Source organism: Sminthopsis crassicaudata, chromosome 6, assembly GCF_048593235.1.
Source record: "Sminthopsis crassicaudata isolate SCR6 chromosome 6, ASM4859323v1, whole genome shotgun sequence".
Classification (NCBI taxonomy): domain Eukaryota; kingdom Metazoa; phylum Chordata; class Mammalia; order Dasyuromorphia; family Dasyuridae; genus Sminthopsis; species Sminthopsis crassicaudata.
This window is the reverse complement of record NC_133622.1, coordinates 176612308-176627459: the sequence shown is the minus strand read 5'-3', so window position 1 is coordinate 176627459 and position 15152 is coordinate 176612308. Positions and strand designations below refer to the sequence as shown.

The following is a 15152-nucleotide window of genomic DNA, read 5'->3' as shown; positions in this document are numbered from 1 at the left end:
CTCTCTGTCTCTGTCTTTGTCTCTCTGTCTCTATCTCTCATTCTCTGTCTGTCTCATTCTCTCTTCTGCTCTCTGTTTCTTTGTCTGTCTGTGTGTGTGTCTCTCTTTCTGTCTGTGTCTCTCTCTGTCTTTGTCTCTGTCTGTCTCTCCTGTGCTCTCTTTCATGCTCTCTCTCTGTCTCTGCCTTTGTCTCTCTGTCTCTATCTCTCATTCTCTGTCTCTCTCATTCTCTCTTTTTCTGCTCTCTGTTTCTTTGTCTCTGTCTCTCTCTGTGTCTCTCTGTCTCTGTCTCTGTCTGTCTCTCTCTGTCTTTGTCTCTGTCTGTCTCTCCTGTGCTCTCTTTCATGCTCTCTTTCTGTCTCTGTCTCTGTCTGTCTCTCTGTCTCTCTCTCTGTCTCTGTCTCAGTCTGTCTTTGTCTCTGTCTGTCTCTCCTGTGCTCTCTTTCATGCTCTCTTTCTGTCTCTGTCTCTGTCTGTCTCTCTGTCTCTGTCTCTCTCTGTGTCTCTGTCTGTGTGTGTGTGTCTCTCTTTCTGTCTCTGTCTCTGTCTGTCTCTGTGTCTCTGTCTCTTTCTCTGTCTCATAAACATATTCATGAGCTACAGCCCAGAGGGCGGCCAGCAAGGAGGGACTGGGAGACGGAGCGAGGGAGGGAGAGGAGGAAAGAGGGGAGGGCGCTCCATGCCTGCCCGCTCAGCTGATCCGTCTTTGGCAGCAGCCCCGGAGCCGAAGGCAGAGCACATCTCCCGCGGCACGGCCGGGACTGCTGCCTCTCGTCCTCGGCGCTTCCCGCGGCTTGGCCCCCGAGTGGAGCGCCATGGGCACGGGGGACTTTGTCTGCATCTCCATGAGCGGAGGGGCCCCCTGGGGCTTCCGCCTGCACGGGGGCAAGGAGCAGAACCATCCTCTACAAGTGGCCAAGGTAGGCAGCGCCCTGCCCTGCGAGAGGGCAGGGACCGGGCGGGGGAGCCGTGGCCCGGGGCGCAGAAGGAGACGCGTGCCCCCCCGGCTCCCGGAGCCTTGGGAGGGCAGATTCCCGGCTGGCTGTTGGGCTGGGCTGCTCCCCGCCGGAGTGCCTAGGCTCGCTTGAAACAGTGGCGGGCCAGGAGGCACAGACACTGATTTGTGCACCAAAGTACAGCCCCTCTCCAGGGTGTGTTGGGGTTTCCAGCCAGGCGAGAATAAAGCACTGCCTCCCACGAGAGACAGGAAAAGATTGATCGGGGTCATCTCCCGTCGAGCATCTTGGGAGGGTTTAAGATTCTGAGGTTCAGAAGCTCAGTTTAGCTCATTCTTGACCGGGACCGGAACCAGGAGCAGGGTCAGGACCAGGATCAGGATCAGGACCATCTCGGTCCTGGAAGGAGAAAAGGCGTTGCTATTAGACACAAACCATTGACTGGTGACCCGGGATCTCTATCTAGGGAGATGTCTGTAGTGGCACCCATTCTTCAGCAGTCAGCCCCAGGCCAATCTGGGGCAGGGGTAGAAAGTTCTCTGAACACAGGCTGTCATAATGCTCCTTTCATAGACAGTCAATTTTTACAGCCCATTTGTCCACTTCCATAGGGTAGAACTGCACTAAGACTTATGGGTCACCCTATAAGTAGATGAGATCAAATTATTAATGGAAAGATATCTACAGTTACCCAAAGTTCATTTATAACACTGAAAGTTGCATTTTCAGCTTTTGAAATGTGTATTTGTTTACTCCTTAGGTAGCCTTGGAGAATTTATTCATGCCCAAGTTAATGTAGCCTTCTTTTTGGATAACCAGGCTTCAGCTACACTAGGACAAAAATTATTAATTGAAAGGTATCCATAGTAACCCAAAGTTCATTTAGGATACTGTTTGAAAGTTTCATTTTCAGCTTTTAAAATGTGCATTTGTTTACTCCTTAGAGTAGAATATAGCCTCGGAGAGTTTATTCATGCCCATGTTAATATAGCCTTCTTTTTGGATAACCAGACTTCAGCTATACTGGGACAATAAAAGCTGAACTTCTGTTTGCAGGACTTTAAAAGGGTTTAAAAAATAGAATCATCTTACTATAGAAAAGAATGGCCTTGATTATGAGTTCTTATTGTCATTGAAACTGTTTTTAACAACCATCAGTATAGGATATGTAGCTTTATCTAGTAGATAGCCACTGTAACTATCTCCTCCTCCTTCACTTTACCTTGTAAAAGCTGGCAGCAAGAAGAAAGTCCAATTTTACTGTACTTGCAACGGCCGGGGGGGGGGAGATGGCTTTAAGAAATAATGGTGGAATTCTGCCACCTGGTGGAAATTGTAAACTAAGAGCTAACAGCAGGAACTCGAGGAAAATAATGTTTTCACGTTTTTGCCCATATATCCTTGTCATATAGTAAAAAAGTTTGATCTGTATTTCAAATATATGCATATTTATTTATTTGTAAACTATGTAATTTGTTTCTATACTTATAACTGTGTTCATTATATAAATATTTACATTACATAATTATGTATTCATTATACATACAGAACAGATATTTTTAAAGGATAAAATAAAGATGAAATAATGTTTTACCCTAGAGTCCCTGGAGAGTTATTTGTTGAGTCAATGAGGAGTATATTGAGTTGGAGAGTAACTTCATGAGACCTGTATGTGAGGAATATAACTTTATAGCTGTGGGGAATATGAATTCTAAGAGAGACTGGAAACAGGCAAAAACATGAGGAAGCAATAATAGATTGGTCAGGAGGGAAGCGATAAGGCCCCATATTAGGGTAGTAGCTGTAGGAGTCGAGAAAGTAGAACAGATGTGAGAAATCTTGAGGATATAAATGCTAAAACTGGGTGAGGAATTAGTTTGTGGGGTCGGGATGAGTGAGGGGTCAAGAATAACTTCAAGTTTGCCAATCCAAGTGATGATAAAAATGGTGATGATCTTGAAGAGAAAAAAAGAGTTTAGAATAGGAGTAGGCTAAGAGGGGAAGATAATGTAATGTGATGCATGATCCAAAGTGTCACTCATCCATGTTTGATTATCCTGTATGACTCATTCCATCCCACCAAAAATGAAAAATTTGGAATGGGGATGGTCTTAATCTTTGGCCATTGCCTGCCAAGGAGCTCCTGCCAAAGTTTTGAGGTGATCAGGGAAGGCAGGATATGGAGGGATTCTATCTGTTAAATTTCTGGTACAAACAAATATGTTTATTATTGTTCAACCATTTAGTTGCATTTTGTGCCACCTAGTTATATTAAAATTAGGTAGGTAAGCATGTTATAGCCAGTCTGAGGGGTTAATACTTAGGGGAGAGGCAGAGAGGTCAGCCACGTGTTAGCCTAGGACAGGAGGCTTGCTGGGGCAGAGGTGGGGCAGCATTGTTGGAGAAAGTTGGAAGATAATGAGTGAAGTTGGAGGTTAAAAGGTGAGGTATTGGAAATAAGTGCCACCTCTTCCCCTACAGCTCTTGTGGCAGGATTGGAGAGTTACCCATCTTTCTATTTTCCATCGGATTAGGTCATGTCACATCCCTTGTTGGGCCATGCTACAGATGCCCCTCTGTCGGTGGAGGGCCCCACTTTGGAGACTGGACCATGAGATTTAGAGCTGGAAATGTCTTACAGATCATTCCCTTTTACAGACCATTCCATTTTACATAAGAGGAAACAGGAGCCCAAAGAGGTAAAAGGAATTAGCTGTTAAAAGATATTCACTGGTGAATTCAATCCCAGGATTTCTGACTAAAATACAACATTTGATCCCCTAGACCATATCATCTCTATTATTTATTTTCCTTTTTTAGTGAATAATGACATGCAGTGATAAAATATACACTGTGACCCAAGATTGGTTATAAAAATTGTTTTTTTAGTGTTCAGAATAAAATCAAAGATAGGTAGGTTAGGTGCTCTACCTTGCTTCTGCCAGGTGGGGTCACTACTGACCCTCAGCTGCCAATATCCAGTGATTGGCTGATATAAAGTCATGCAATCTTCACATGGTTGTCCAAAAATGGCACCATGCATGCTGGTTAAATGGAACAGAGGTGGGAGAAAGCATTGTGGAGAGGGAATCTTGAGGAGAGTCTGTATGCCACTGTAGCAATGTCTGGGTGCTCAGAGAAAAATGAGCAACTGATAAAACTCACATCATCCAAGAAAGAAAAAATGCCCTTGGTCACAAACATCCAAAGCAAATGATTACTTGCTTGCGTTTTCATGATACTTGCCTCCAACCTGCAGTTACCCTATGTTACTTTAAAGAGTAGATTGAAAGATAAGGAAACTCAGGCTTTTAGATTGTTAGAAAAGAGCAATATATGTCTCTACTTATCATCTATTTTTATATTTTAACCTATCATTCCATTCAATTTCTTAATCTTGAACACTAAATTTATTATTTTTCCAAAAAGTTTTCATATTTAATTCTTTAATGAACTTATAGATACATTTCTCTATAGATAGTGAAAGTCAAAAAATAGATTGTATATTAAACCACGAATCTTTCTCACATATTGCTTTTTATTTTAAAAGGATATAAATTAATCATGTAATTTTCAAAACTGCTCTATTTATCTTTGCTTTTTCCTGAACTTTTATGTGTGTTCTCTGTGTAAGTTTTAAATTTTCCTTTTTTACCCACCTTCTCCTTTTTTTTCCTCCTCCTCCTCCTCTTTCTTCTCCTCCTTCTCCTCCTTCTCCTTCTTATTCTCTTTCTTCTCTTCCTCTTCTTCCTCTCTTTTCCTTTTCCTTTTCCTTCTCCTTCTCCTTCTCCTCCTCTTCCTCCTCCTCCTCCTCCTCCTCTTCCTCTTCCTCCTCCTCCTCCTCCTCTTCCTCCTCCTCCTCCTCCTCCTCCTCCTCCTCCTCCTCCTCCTCCTCCTCCTCCTCCTCCTCCTCCTCCTCCTCCTCCTCCTCCTCCTCCTTCTTCTTCTTCTTCTTCTTCTTCTTCTTCTTCTGCTTCTTCTTCTGCTTCTTCTTCTGCTTCTTCTGCTTCTGCTTCTGCTTCTTCTGCTTCTTCTCTGCTTCTGAGTCTTCTACTTCTCCTCCTCCTCCTCTTCCTCCTTCTCCTTTCTTCTTCTTTTTGTTCTTGTTCTTGTTGTTCTTCTTCTTCTTGTTGTTTTTGTTGTTGTTCTTCTTCTTGTTCTTCTGTTTTCTTATCTCACCATCACTCTATGCTCTTGATCATAACTCCTAAGTTATGATCTTCTGACTGTGACTACATCCTCCTTAGCAGGATGGATAACTAGAAAATTAGGAAGATACTTTTTATTCAAGTACCAACTTTTCTTCTATCTTGTCTACAGATCTAACCTGTTCTTGTGCTAGACTGCTTTGGCCATCTGGTGAAGCCTGGGAAGCCCTTTTCAGAATCATGTTTGTAAACATATAAATTAAAACACAGATGATTATAAAGAAAGCCGATTACATTGAAACACAGTTTAAAAATATTTTTAAAGAGCAATTTAATGGATCACAGATTAATAACTCTGGAAGGACTCACAGTAACTTTTTGGAACCAAGTCCCATCCAGTCTATACTTTACCTAACCATAGGGAAGACCGTGTGCTACATATAGTCTTCAGTATAAATCAGCAGTTACCTGCTATGTGCTAGGCACTGAGTTAGGCATTGTGGGTATAAAGACATCAAATGAAACAGTTCTTACTGAAAAAGGAACTTAAGCTTTAACAATTACTTTAGGTGTGTGTGTGTGTGTGTGTGTGTGTGTGTGTGTGTGTGTGTGTGTGTGTGTGAGAGAGAGAGTGTGTGTGTGTGTATGTATGTGTTTGGGTTGGGGTCTTCTGAGTTTGGAGCAGGAAGTGATCAAAGCCTTGTAAAATGTGCCAGCCTCCAGGCCTTGTGAAATATGAAATGAGGCTGGTGGTTTCTGAAGAATAGCTCATTCGTTGTTGGAGAGTATCAAGAAACAACTCCCTCATTCTCCTTTTGTTCTGGAACCTCAGCAGGCTTCAAAGCAGGCTAGTAGAATGGGAGATACTTGACCAGTAAGTTCTCATTGGGAGCATCAAAAGCAAACATGGGGGTTTAAAATAACTAGTTATAGGACTCCCATCTCCCGTCTTCTAATTTCTGGAAAGAAAGTCAATCTACAGAAAAGTGAATCAGCAGAAAAAGACTTGTCTTTTGTCCCTTAATCTGGGTCCCACCCATGATCCCCTGAAGCCTCACTGTGAATTTTCTGCTGGTGACATCTCAGAGCCTAGTGCTGTGGAGATGTGCTCAGGCAAACATCCCACTCATCTGGTGGCCTCCAGGAGTCGCTGCCAAATCCCCTCTTTTGAGGATCACTCATCCCTGATATTAATATCCACAAAACTTCTCATCAGTCAGTAAGCTCAAGGTCTGTTTATGAAATCCTTTGGATTTGTTTTCAAGAATAAACTGCAAGAGGCCTAGCCCCCCACCTAGCAGACTCTGCGGCTTGTAGGGGCTGTGAGTCTTTAGGATCTTTTTAGGCAGTCAATCTGATGGAATATGAGACAGACATACAAACCCGGGGTTGTTAAGATTCACAGGGTCATAGATATAGGATCACAAATTTAGAGATGGGCAGGACGTGGGAAGCCATTGAGTGGAGTCTGACAATAAGATTTAGCAGCTGGGATTTCTGGGAGCTTGCTAAATAAGATAAGGCTCTTCAGCTTTGGAAGCTGCTTTCAATCATTAGATGAATTACGCCAGGCACGGTCCCAAACATGAGACTTCATCTTGTGGGCACAGACATCCTTGTCAAGGTGGGGCAGCATTTTCATTGGACAACTCTCTTTTTAAGGACTTCGATTTGAATAGAAGGGCTTTCTCTGAACAGATCTTAATCTTGCTCTTTAGGAATGTCTGGGAACATCTTGAATCTGAAGAACTTGGGGCTCAGTAGCAGCAGTGGGGTGTGTATGTAGACGTTTTAGCAGCCTAAAAAAGTTATTATTTCCCCCTTTCTCAACAATGCACATGCTGAAAGCAGAAAGTTTGTAACTTGTTTATTCCTTGCACCTTTTTATCTAGTGAATAGGATTCAAGCAGTTTCTCTCCCCCTCTACCAACCCTGCAAAGATCCCAAGTGTTTATTCTTAAACACAAAAGATGTTTGGCCAGATGATCTTTGAGATCTGACTCTGCTCCAGAGGTATGATCCTATAATCCATCCTCTCTATCTTAATGAAAAAAAAAAAAGATTCTGTAATGTCTTTGTTCACATAAGATTCATCTCCTATTGTATGACCATGATTAAAGTCTCCTTCATAGTAAAAATCCTCCATCACAATTGATCAAAGAAATCATTCTATTTAGCAGCATATCTGGTTAACTGAAATTTCACTGAAAAATATTTTCAATAAGTATTTATTGATACATTGAAAATTCCATGAAAGCAAATTCAATTTTACCTCTGCTGTATACAGCATAGTATGTTGGATATAAAAAATGAAAAGCTTTCCTCATTTATAAAATGAAAGCACAGGACATGATCAATTGCCTCAAAGGACCTTTCCAAATGAGAATCTCAGTCTGATCCAGAGATCCTGCCCTCCAAGAGCTTACCTTCTCCTGGGTTTGGACAGATATGATCGCAGACAATTATATACAAAAGAATCTCAAGAGGGAGTGGGTGCTAATAATAACTGAGGGGATCAGGCACGGCTTGTTGTAGGAGGTGACACCTGAGCTATCTTTTTGGGCAGCCAGGAATTCTAAGAGGCAAAGGGGAGATTAATTATAATCATTCTTTCTAGGAGGCTCCAATAAGTCTAATCCACCATGGGGCTATGTCCTTAACATTCTGAACAACTATATTACTTCTCCAAAGTTATTTGTCCCAAAGGATTTCAATGAGTACATAGGAGACTTAGCATCATTTGCCAGCCGCCTAAGAATTTCAAATAAACCCAGATCAGGCATCAACTAGGCCTAAGGGGAAGAAAAAAGACTAGATAGACAATATGGTTGGAGGTATTTTTAGGGAATGAGTCACCTTTCCAACCATCCAAAGGATGGCATAAACTTCAGGGTAGACGCGCATTGGGGAAAAAGTTGCCTGATTGATTGTGTGTGTGTGTGTGTGTGTGTGTGTGTCTGTGTGTCTGTGTGTCTGTGTGTGTACTTTATGTAGAACTTTTAAATACTTTCTGAAAACAGGTTTCTGTTTTAGAATCCAAACTATACCAGCTCAATGTATGTATGATGTACACATTCATATATTCATATGTGGATTTGCAAATGTATTCTAGGATTAGTGTGACATAGTGAAAAGAAAACAGTTCTAGAGTATCTGGGTGAATCTCAGTTTCCTCATTTCTAAAATGAAGCAGATTGGACCAGATGACCTCTGAGGTCATTCTAGCTTGAGATCTATAATTCTGTCATTCAAACCCTCTACTTTTTTTCTTCTTTTTTATTATTATTATAGCTTTTTATTACAAGATATATGCATGGGTAATTTTTCAGCGTTAACAATTGGAAAACCTTTTGTTCCAAGTTTTCCCCTCCTTCCCCCACCCCTTTCCCCAGATGACAGGTTGACCAATACATGTTACATATGTTAAAGTATAAGTTAAATACAATATATATATACATGTCCAAACAGTTATTTTTCTATACAAAAAAGAATCAGATTTTGAAATAGTGTACAATTAGCCTGTGAAGGAAATCCAAAATGCAGGCGGACAAAATTAGAGGGATTGGGAATTCTATGTAGTGGTTCATAATCATCTCCCAGAGTTCTTTTTCTGGCTGTAGTTGGTTCAGTTCATTACTGCTCTATTGGAACTGATTTGGTTCATCTCATTGTTGAAGAGGGCCACGTCCATCAGAACTGATTATCATATAGTATTGTTGTTGAAGTATATAATGATCTCCTGGTCCTGCTCATTTCACTCAGCATCAGTTGATGTAAGTCTCTCCAGGCCTTTCTGAAATCATCCTGTTGGTCATTTCTTACAGAACAATAATATTCCATAATATTTATATACCACAATTTATTCAGCCATTCTCCAGTTGATGGGCATCAACTCAATTTCCAGTTTCTGAACACTACAAAGAGGGCTGCCACAAACATTCTTCCACATACAGGGCCCTTTCCCTTCTTTAAGATCTTTTTGGAATATAAGCCCAGTAGTAACACTGCTGGATCAAAGGGTATGCACAGTTTGATAACTTTTTGAGCATAGTTCCAAATTGCCCTCCAGAATGGCTGGATGTATTCACAATTCCACCAACAATGTATCAGTATGTTTTCTCACATCCCCTCCAACATTGCACATTATCTTTCCCTGTCATTCTAGCCAATCTGACAAGTGTGTAGTGGTATCTCAGAGTTGTCTTAATTTGCATTTCTCTGATTAATAATGACTTGGAGCATCTTTTCATATGGCTAGAAATAGTTTCAATTTCTTCACCTGAGAATTGCCTGTTCATATCCTTTGACCATTTATCAATTGGAGAATGGCTTGATTTTTTATTAGAGTCAATTCTCTATATATTTTGGAAATGAAGCCTTTATCAGAACCTTTGACTGTAAAGTTTTTCCAGATTATTGCTTCCCTTCTAATTTTGTCTGCATTAGTTTTCAAACCCTCTACTTTTTAAAAAAGATTCAGGGATGCCTTTTTTTATACCATAGTCATCTTCTGACCCATGACCAAAATTAAACCCTTCCTTATAACAGACAAAGGTAGTTCATCAAAACTAATCAAAGGAATGATGCTGGCAGCAGATCCTACATCCATCCTGCTCCTAGAATCTCCTCATATATCCTTATAGGAGTGGACATTGTATTTCATCATCCTTTCTCTGAGACTAAGCTGATTTATTGTGATTAATATGAGTTTGGGTACTTTTCAGTGGTGTTTCCATTCATATTATTGTAATCATTGTGTGTTCTTGCACCAGCATCCTTCCCTCTGCTTCAGTTCACATGAACCTTTTAATATTTCTTTAAATTCTTTCTAGTTATGATTTCTTAAGAAATTATAATACTCCATCAATCAAATTATCAGAATATGTTCCAGGAAAAAAATCTATCTAGAGGAAGAGGAGGGAAAGGAGAGAGAGAGAGAGAGAGAGAGAGAGAGAGAGAGAGAGAGAGAGAGAGAGAGAGAGAGAGAATTTATTAAGTGTTTACTATGTATCAAACATTGTGGTAAACACAAGAGATAAAAGAAATAAATCAAGGCAGTCTAGATCTCAGGGAGCTCCTATTTCCAATAGGGGTAGGCTCCATTGAGAAGACTTCAGGTTCAAATCAAATGGAAAACTGCAAGGTTTTTAATAAGCTGCAGCAGCAGCAAGGCAGACAAATGTTCTTTTTGTTGGTTTGGAATCCAGATGCAAAGAACCTTCTTAGGAAAGTGCCAATTCTTTGGGAGGCAGAGCCCTGTTCTGCAACAATAGGCTCATATGCTCTAAAATCATTTTCTCCCTCTTCCTTTTTTTTATATTTTGAGTACTGCCTTCTTAGAACTAATGGCCCCAAAGCTGCTCCAGGAGCTATTCTTTCCCAACAACCTTTGCTGGGAGACTTTTATGAAAGGACAAACTTGGCCAATACATCAAGAGGATAGCTACCAACACAGTGAAGGGCTCCAAGTTCATATGGTGGGAGGAGCAGTTGAAAGAACTAGGGGTGTTTAGCTTGGCAGAAAGAAATCTCTAAGGCAGAAGATTTTCCAATTTTGAAATTATAGAATTCTATGATTCTTTTCCATAAGCCTCCACAAATCCTCCATAGAAAATATACCCAAAGTACCTCTTTTCAGATCTTTTAAATTTAGTGAATGTTAGTGCAAATAATCAGGCTAGCTGTCTGTTATCCATTACCTCTCAGCCCATTATTTTTGGCCCATATTTTTCCTTAAAGATAAATAAAAATGTATTATACTTATTTTCTTTATATTTATTCAGCACATACTTTTGTAAGAAGTTGTATGGTATAGTGGATAGAGAGCTCACATACAAAAACAGGCAAACCTGGGTTAAAGTTCTGCCCTTTGGCTTGGTGATCCTGTCACCTTTTAGAATACCAGAAAACCCTCAAAGACTAAAGATTTCAGAGATTCTGATCTGCATTGATAGATGGACTTTATTCATCTGGGAGTTCTTTTTACCAATGAAATCACAGGTTCAGTTCTTATGTACATGTCTGTGTCAATCTATCTATCTATCCATCTGTCCTGTCTATTTATATTTCGATGGAGGCATAGATCAATACAAAGATATCAACAGATTTCTCCTTTTTTTATTCCCCTTTCTGTCTATCTATCTACCTACTTGCCTACCTAGATCCTACTTTGTATAGAGATTAGAGAGATATAGGTACTTATATGGATAGAAAGAAAATTTATTAAGCTTTTACTCTGTGCCAGATATTGTACCAATGCTACAGCTATAAATAGACAGAAAAAAAGAGTCTCTGCCCTCAAGGAACTTATTTTCTAGGCAGGAAGAAAACACAAAAGAGCTAAAAAAATAATGGGGGAAATGAGGAAAGGTTGCCATGCTGGGGTCAGGGTAAAACTGGGCTGTTCCCTGTTTGAAGAGGGCATGATGGCTTACCTGGATGCTCCCTCAAATGAAAGATCAGAGGGATTCACCGAATTGAGAACAAGGAGAACCATCTCTTACACAGTGTAACCACTGTGTCTCATTATTTACACTGTTTCTTAAAGGCAAGCAAGAGATCTATAGAGTTCTTTAAAGAGTTAATGTTCTCCCCATTATTCTAGACTGTGATCCCTGAAGGTCTGTTTCCCTCAGTTTGGAAGGTTAGTATTTTGGCAACAACAACAAATGGGGATTGTTACATACAAATCTCCTCCATTGAAGATCATCAGGGGAAAATTCTATAACAAGAATGTTTCCAAGCTCCAGGCAGGGGATCCACCTACTCCTTTCAACAAGGATTTGGAACAACAATATTCCAATGAAATGCCTGCTTTTGTATTGCTCACTGTGAATGAGTGACCTGGGAGACTGCCTGTACCCTCCCACCGGGCCAATGGTTGTGGGCTCCAGGGGGCATCATGGCTGCAGAAAGCCTGGCTGCTCATTACAGGTCCTCCTTCCTGCTGCTTTGCTGCTTTGACCTTTCTCCTTCTGAACATTCCCATTCTTGGTCCCTGAAGAATATGGCACCAGGGTGTGCGTGGGGAGCTTCACCATGGAGCAAATTTTTAGCTAGCCCAAGACCAGATGTGAGAATGGCCATAGGAGAAAAGGCAGGATCTGGGCAGAGGCCGCCATGAGTGACATGTAATAATTTTTCTGCCTTTAAGGCCTTTAGAAGGCAGTTCTCCCATGTAGCTCTGTATAGTTCTTCTTCTTCCCTTTTCATGCTCCTTAATTGAAAGTATTCTCATCCTCTTAAGCATTTCTAGAACACTTTACAACTAACCCTTCTACCTTATATTCTTCTCTCTGCATGTCATGTTTCCTGGTTTACCATAAGCTCCCTCAAGCTAAGTCTTTTCATCCTCCAGCACCTAGCATAGCCAGTAGGCTAGGTGCTAGACCCAGTATTTCATTGGCAAAGGAAACTCCCAGACAAGGAGACATGCTCTCTCCATGAATTGGCACCATCTTGAAATTTACATTCTTAGAGAGTTTCTAGAATGCTGGGAGGGGAAGTGGAATGGCCAGGCATTCAGCCAGTATGTGTCAGAGGCCAACACGAACCCCAATCTTGCTAATACCTAGACAAATTCTATCCACCCTGCTACACCCAGATTATAGAAGGTGCTTAATAAGTGCTTGTGGAGTTGAATTTTTGCATCACACTCTTCAGTACCGTGATTAAATGATTTCCAGTCCTCTCAGCATTGCTTTCTCCAATGATACCTTTGGTTCTACCCAAAGAAAACTGTTTTTTTTGTTTTGTTTTTTAATCAAGGGGCATATGCTCTGGATTCTTTCTTTTGAGATAATGAGGAGACAGAGTGGATAGAATGGGAAGACTCATTTTCCTAAGTTCAACTCTGCCCTCAGATACTTACTAGCTGTGGATCTTGGGCAAATCATTAGCTTCAAAATGTCTCAGTTTTACCAATTATAAAATGGGAATAAAAATAGCATCTACCTTCCAGGGTTGTTGTGGGGGAAGGGGGGTGATGTAATATTTATGGAGTGCTTGGCTCCTAGTATGTGATTAAGAATTGCTCGTTTCTTTCCTTGATGGTTTAAAACTAGCATATTGCTCTCTAAGAAAGCCCTCTTTACTTTTTGCTTCAATGCTAAATTTTAATGAATAGTTATCTTCAGAGCTATTTAATCACTTATTGGTCATGTGATCATAGATATGGAAGTGATCAGGTTTCCATTACATGTTATAGACGTATAGATTTAGAAATGAAGGGAACTTAGGGTATATTTAATTCAGCCTCTGATTTTACAGAAAAGGAAACAGGTCCAAAGAAGTTAAATGATTACCTAAATAATTGCCTAAGTACCTAAATGATATATAGATCAGAAATGGAGGAGCCAGAATTCAAAGTCAGGATCCCTTTGAAGCACTGAACCATATTTGCCCACCTTTACCTCATATCCAACATCAGGAGGGTAGTTCTTATGATACATCCAGTATGGTGGGTATCCATAATAATGGTGGTTAGAATCCACAGCAACCTGGGTTAAAACCACAGCATGGATCCTTCCAAGTTGAGTGACTTTGGGTAAGTCCCTTCAGCTCACTGAGCTTCAGTTTCTTCATCTGTAAAGTGGAGGCAACAATGCCAGTACTACTCACCTCATCCATGATGGTAAGGGTCACATGAGACTATATGTATAAATAAGGAATATATGAAAGTCAGACAGCACTTAAGTGCTTACTATGTGTCAGATATTGTATTAAGCTTGACATACAGAGCAAGACAAAAAAAAATTAGTAATAGTAATGGTCCCTTTCCTTAAGGAGCCCATATTCTAATGGGGAAGACAACATGTAAATAACTAGATATAGACAGTGGAAGGAGAAGATAATTTCAAAAGGAAGGCTCTTGATGATTGGGCAAGGGTAATGGAGGTAAGGACTGATCAGGAAAGTGATCCTGTGGAAGGTGAGATTTGATTAGAATTGGGAAATATTGGACTAGATAACTGAGAAGCAACATGAGGCAATGGGGAGCACACTTGTTTTGAACCAGTCAACATGGGTTTGAATCCTACCTCTCTCATTGCTTTAGGCAAATTACTTAACATGTAAGGTGAGTGAACAAATTAGGTTACCTCTTAGGTGCTTTACAACTTGAATCCTATGATTCCTAAGTCCTAAAGAAAGAATGATTTCAAATATCTCTTTTTCCTTTACCACCAATTGCTATGATATTCTTTCCATATTGGTCTATAACTCAAATGGTCTTCCATATTGGTCTATAACTCAAATGGTCTTCATGTTTTTCTTCTAGCCCTATGATACCAGAATTGGGATAGTTCTTTAAATTTTGTAAAAATTCTTTCTTATACACTATCTCCTTGCAATTTTATTACTACTCTGGGAAATGGATTGGGTAAGGATCATATCTCCACTTTACAGATGGAAAAACTGAGCAAACTCTAGTTAAAGAACCGAAATCTTTAAAAATATGATCTTTTCTTTGGAACCTTCATGTCCTCACTCCCTTTCATTCGCTTAAATGATTGGGCCATAACTGATGTCAGCATCTTATCTTGGTACCGCCTTCACAAAAATTCTATCCATTGTCTCCAGATGGCATGGAAATAACCTTGAGCTCTCTCTCAGAATTTGTGCTAGTTGGACACATAATCTGGCATGACCTAATGAGATAGGAAGGCTTCAAGTCTGTGCCTGGGAACAGAGATCAGGATCCATTTAGGTGGACACACAAGGAGCCATTATTGAAGTGTCTGTAGCCTCAATCTCAACTTCAGCCACTGCCACTTTAGCTGATGTTAAAGTGCAGAAGAATGGGAGCTAAGTGGCATTGTAGGTAGAGTGGAGGGAAGCCTGGAAGCAGAAAGCCCTGAGTTCAAATCCAGCCTCAGACACTTATTAACTGTGTCACCACAGACAAGTCATCTAATCCTGTTTGCCTCAGTTTTCTCATTTGTCATATGAATTAGAGAAAGAAATGGCAAGCCACTCCAGTATTTTTGCCAACAAAAGTCTCAAATGGTGTCACAAAGAATGAGACAATTCTGAACAATAACAAAATATG

General features: G+C 40.4%; 1 protein-coding gene across 1 annotated transcript in view; it reads left to right on the top strand.

Moving 5' to 3' along the window:
• Nucleotides 1-672: 672 nt before the first annotated feature.
• Nucleotides 673-15152, top strand: part of SYNPO2 (synaptopodin 2) — a 210921-nt gene continuing 196441 nt past the window's right edge. The window contains exon 1 of the mRNA XM_074275234.1: nt 673-920. Within this exon, the coding sequence (XP_074131335.1) occupies nt 816-920 (105 nt within the window). The 5' untranslated portion in view covers nt 673-815. The remainder of the gene's footprint in view (nt 921-15152) is intronic.